We start from the raw sequence: 5,341 nt of genomic DNA, 5'->3' as shown, positions 1-5,341 counted from the left end.
TAAAACAGAAAAAAAAACCCCAAATTCATGTTCCATCCCAATATCATTGTATATATTGAGCCTGTTGCCATTGATTTTTTTGTATGCTTCCACAATCTTGGGTAATTTTGTACTTGATCTTGCAATAGCTATTTCCAGATTGGGCTCTTTTTGATGGTGAAAACATCACATATTTGTATTTAAGATGGTATAGAATGCAAATTGGATGGGTAAGTCAGGAACCTATCTTATTTTTTGGATGAGATTATGATTTTGATTCATGGCCATTATAACTATTTCCAGGTTGGACTCTTTTTGATGGTGAAGACATCATAGATTTGTATTTAAGATGGTATAGAATGCAAATTGGATGGGTAAGTCAGGAACCTATCTTATTTTGCTGTAGAATTAAGGAAAAAATTCCCAATGCTTCCATGGCTGAGGTCGAAGCTACTGTTGAAGTTGCCAATGCTAACAATTTCATAAAATCCTTTCGAAAGGGCTATGGCACAAAGGCAAGCTGCAGACCCGAGATAACAAAATGTTTATATAGTCTATAGTGTGGAGTCCTGTTGAAGTCAGGAAATCAAATTTTATGATAAAACAAAATTTCTAAATTCTGGAGATGAATTCAATAACCAGGCCGCAACTACATTTTATAATGAGATTTACCATAGTGGAATTTGTGCAATTACCGATTATAAATAGAACTGGAAAAAAATTGACTTGAAAGAGAATGATCAATTTAAAATGAAATTCTTTACATAATGAGTACCCATTTCATTCTAACACTATAAATACGGTTGTAAATTTTTTCATGTTTGTTTTTTATATTTGAGATGTCGGGATTTCTATTTTGTTCTTCACAAACCAATTTTAGGATATATTGGAGGAAACAGATACAAAAATAAATCATTGACAATATCATTGTATAACTATGAACATCATTATGACACTCTTATATTGTTTTCCGAAAATGAATAAATACAGAAAGGGAAGGAGAGATTGTAGTTACTTGATATATGCGATGTGCACTGAGAAGTATGTATGCAAGTACTTGTAGAATCTGTTATAACCAAAGCAACCAAAGTCATGTGAGGAAGTTGAAAGTTTTAGAAATCATTTAAGTTATGGTTATTAAGATTCCAAACACTAATTTTGCTTCTTCACACATTGCAAGCTCTATAATATATGCATATTACAAAGAGGAAAATCAAAGCATATAACATGACAACCAAGGTACATGAACAACAGGAATGGGAGATGTGAAATTCGAATTGCACTGTTAAAACTGCATCTTTTTGATTTGCCACTAAATAATAGTCATTAAGACAATGGTATTAATAGCCAATTTCAGATGGAAAAGTTCAGTCATTAATCTGCTACCCTGTCTTCTATTGTGGCGAGGATATATTAATTCTATATCATTAGGTATGATAGTGAAAGATAGCCTTACCAGTGTTTGGCTTTGCTTCTTACAAGTTCAAGGGCACTGTTTGGAATGCAACTGACAACTGTGAATGCCAGTAGGTTGATTCTCTGCTTCAGTCGGCTGATGAGTGGTTGAGGATGCTAGTGGGGTGATTCTTTGCCCACTTGATTGCAATTCACTTGAATCGAGTCCTATCTGTAATTATTTACAATGGAAACACTTTGTCCTTCTCAGTGACTGGACCAAGATTGTAATGACTATTGCTCAGTCTTTCAACATTTTCTGATCATCATCACCCCATTTTGTGGTTCTATAATAAATGGCATACAGAAGCAACTGACACGCTCCCAAACCAGCTCCCAATCCATTTGGAAGCTGCATGCATGTGTTTTAAGACTCAACAAAATAACAAAAGAGATCTAGCAAATGAAGAAAATATTGAGAATATTTATACTTACCACAAGATTTATGTCAAAGTGTATGGCTCCATATGTAGTCCAAATTAATCCATTAGCAAACATGGCAACAGACAGGTAAAGAGGCATGTATTTCACACTCTTCTCTTGAATAACCTTTCTCTGAATAAAAATTACAAAATTATTTATCAATGCCGATGCATTATCAATAAGGCTAATTTTTGCCATTGAAAAGGTAAAAAAATGCTGCTTACCATGATGGACAATGGAGACGCATACATAAACACATTAAATATAATGCAAATGGTCCCTATGGTTGTGTATCGCTTTTTGTGATCATGAAATTTCAAAAGTGTTGAAAGTGTAACAACCACAAAGAATGAAGATATCAGAAAGATTAGCCCCAACATCTTCAACTGCGATACAAACAAACAAAATATGAATCATCCACTTTACATATAATTGACATTCACTATCTTGTGGAAACTCAAAAGAAACCCTACAAAATACTCACCCTAAGTAGTTTAAATAGCAAAATAAGACTCTGATTATGAGGCAAACAGATTATGCATGCAGTGGCGAGGAGTGGCATCCAGAAAAATGGAACTACCCGCAAAATAAGAGATATAACAGGAAACAAGATTATGTTGCTTCCGATAATCAATATGAAGGAGGAGGAGTGGCATCGCGAAAAGTGGAACATTCCCCAAAATAACATAGATTATCCTAAAAACCCTATATAACAATGAAAACGGTGTGATACAAAACAAGCTAAAAATCAATATGAAGAAGCTTAAGGTGAGATTAAATACTCATATCTTCCACGGAGTGTGCTTCCGAAAAACCCGACTGTAAGAGTCAAAAGAATATTAGCCAATCATTTACAAGTAAATTAATTTTTGTAAATTATAAAGTTAAAAAAAACGCATCTATATTATATATAAAATTAAAAAAAATTAAAGAAAAGAAAATATTTTGTTTTCATTGGTCTAAATAATTTTATTTAATAACCATTTAAACATGACAAATGAATTTTCATTACAATAGTATTGCCTAACGACAAGTACTAATAAGGGAAATGAGTGTAGAAAAGTAAAAAGTAAAACATAAATGCAAAAATAGATTTATATAAATAAAATGGACTTTCATTATAGTTATTCTATCAAATTATATCCAATACATTGGCTTTATAAAGTCATTATTTCCTTGTACATAACTACAAACTAATTAAATTATTGAATGTAAACATTATTTTCTAACAACCCTCCCTTAAGGTTTACATTATGAAGAAAAACAAGAAAAAAAATGTATCAGCATTGGCCTAAACTTCTTGGTCTAGGCAAATGTTTGGAATCTCCAACTTTTCATCAACATCAACCTAAACTTCCTAGTCTAGGCAAATGCTTTGAATTAAAGATATTAGTTTTCCACAATTTATATTAGTTCTTATTATTGCTTCTGGATTAGATTGTGTGTGTTTATTTGTATCTAATCCAAATGTCTTGAATCTCCAACAACACTTGTGAATCGAGACATAGTCCATTATCCACAAGCATACCACTCCCGTGAATTGAGACAAACTCTATCAGCGACAATAACATCTCCAAAACTAACTGAGACAAACTTATTGATCCATAAATACAACTTAAATGTTTGTAGATTGAGACAAATTCAATTATTTAAAAACTAAAACAATTGCTATGCAGATTGAGACAAACTCAATTATTTGCAAACTAAAACGACTGCTCCACAGATTAAGACACTAAATTATTTGCAAAATCCCCCCTTTTCTCCATAAAAAGATTCAAACAATAAAACTACTATTGCTTCTCATGCAATAAATCATCTCTGAACGAGAAGCAAGTAAGAAACTAGCTTGAAATGATAGATATCCTCTTGCCTCTATTTCCTCCAACCTCCAATCAAAAGTTGAGTTTATATCTTACCCATCGTAAATAGCACTCAAACTACCATCTCGACTCTCCAGATTACTTTCTGGCTGCAAATCTTCATAAAATATGTTAATACACCAATTTATATAGATGCCTTTAAATGCCTTTTCCCCTTGCACGCATTGTTACTACTTCTGTGTAATTTTTCTTATTTTCAAATCACTTCATTACAAATTTGTAACTTTATTTGCAATAGAAAAACAATACATCCCAAGACTCGTAAACATAAAGAATTTCTCTCTACTATGCTTGCACAATCCTCAGAACAAAATGAGACAAAGGATGGTTGAATTACTTCTGAATAAATGCCATTCTATTTGACAGAAAGAAACAAAGATAGGAACTGCGAGGTACAAGTGAAGGGTATCTTAAAACAAATAGAGAGAATGCAAGGAGCAAAGCTTGGAGGACTTGTAATCTGCAGTGATTAAGATTTTACTCCAGAATGGGCTCAATTTTCACATGTGACATAAATGAAGGAAACAAAATATCGATTAATAGTTAATCGCTTGCTTATGTTTGGCTAGCAATTGACAGCAAAACTTTGATCTGTCTCTCTAGCCACAACATTTTGACGCCTTTATCATTACTGTTTTTCTTGCCTTTAAATGCCTTCTCTGCATTTAATCACCTTTTATTCAACTTAATGCCCAGCGATAGGAGTTTCACATTTTATACAGGCATCCAATAAGCTTCACACCTAGCAAATTTATGATGCCTACCAAGGTATCACCTAGCAAAATTATGTAACAACCAACAAACACATCAGTTCTACCACGTGCAATAATATTTGTGTATTGTCACATCATCATTTTCTTCTTGTATTCACAAAACAATCACCAGATTTGCCTGAACACACTTGCATGAACATGAATATGTAGATTCACTAGAGTTGGAATGCCATAATAAAATATTTAATCTTCGAACGAATATTGAGAACTTAAGCTCATAGAATGAGAAAAAAAAGATCCATTTAAGGTCAATCAAAATAGTTAAATTCCTATGTTTATACCATAAAATCATTTGTAACCACCATCTAGAAAGGATTCAAAATTTATAATTTTTTTTTTTACAATCTAATCAATACGTGAGAACATGATATCAAGTAACATATATTCTAGGCAGCAAACAATTAAATTGTCATAAATCATAATTTCAATTACATCATAGATGATAATGGAGTTAAACAACTAGCAATACCTGGAAGCATACCTCATGAGCTTTATGAGATGATGAAGGCTTCTCATCCATAATTTTCTTTGGATCGCTTGAGGTGCAATGTGAACCCTTCATAGTTGATTTAGTCCCTATCCACCCCTCCAAGCGAGTTTTGTGGCCCGTGTGAGAGAGATATATTGCTTTGGCCCACCTCTTAAAGACCAAACACCTAAGGTGTTGAGTACTTCAAGGATCAAATACATAAAACATGTCATTCCATAGTAAGAGATTATTTGGGTTGTTATCTATTCATTCCCATTAGAAATTCTCCTTTCCCTGTAGTCCATCTAATGACTAAGCAACAAGAACATCCATCGCCGACAATAACTGACCCCTAGGTCCAC

The 5,341-nt window shown here is 32.9% G+C and overlaps 1 protein-coding gene across 1 annotated transcript; it reads right to left on the bottom strand.

Moving 5' to 3' along the window:
* Positions 1 to 1,675: 1,675 nt before the first annotated feature.
* On the bottom strand, positions 1,676 to 5,072 carry LOC131080039 (bidirectional sugar transporter SWEET6b-like). The gene is made up of 4 exons (XM_058018136.2): positions 4,992 to 5,072; positions 2,082 to 2,243; positions 1,870 to 1,989; positions 1,676 to 1,786 (listed from the first exon to the last, which is right to left on the bottom strand). Exons 1-4 carry the CDS (start codon positions 5,070 to 5,072, stop codon positions 1,676 to 1,678), a joined length of 474 nt encoding a protein of 157 aa, XP_057874119.2.
* Between the last annotated feature and the right edge of the window lie 269 nt (positions 5,073 to 5,341).

Source organism: Cryptomeria japonica, chromosome 3 (genome assembly GCF_030272615.1).
Source record: "Cryptomeria japonica chromosome 3, Sugi_1.0, whole genome shotgun sequence".
Taxonomy (NCBI): domain Eukaryota; kingdom Viridiplantae; phylum Streptophyta; class Pinopsida; order Cupressales; family Cupressaceae; genus Cryptomeria; species Cryptomeria japonica.
The sequence above is the reverse complement of the archived record's forward strand: the minus strand, read 5'-3'. Positions and strand labels throughout refer to the sequence as shown.

Bases quoted from the DNA above. Each gene is read 5' to 3' on its own strand.
- LOC131080039 (XM_058018136.2), bottom strand. From the start codon at position 5,072: ATGAAGGGTTCACATTGCACCTCAAGCGATCCAAAGAAAATTATGGAT. The intron at 2,244-4,991 runs GTATGCTTCCAG...TTTGTATCGCAG, and splicing joins CATCTCATAAAGCTCATGAG to TTGAAGATGTTGGGGCTAAT. The intron at 1,787-1,869 runs GTAAGTATAAAT...ACATGCATGCAG, and splicing joins ACTTTGACATAAATCTTGTG to CTTCCAAATGGATTGGGAGC.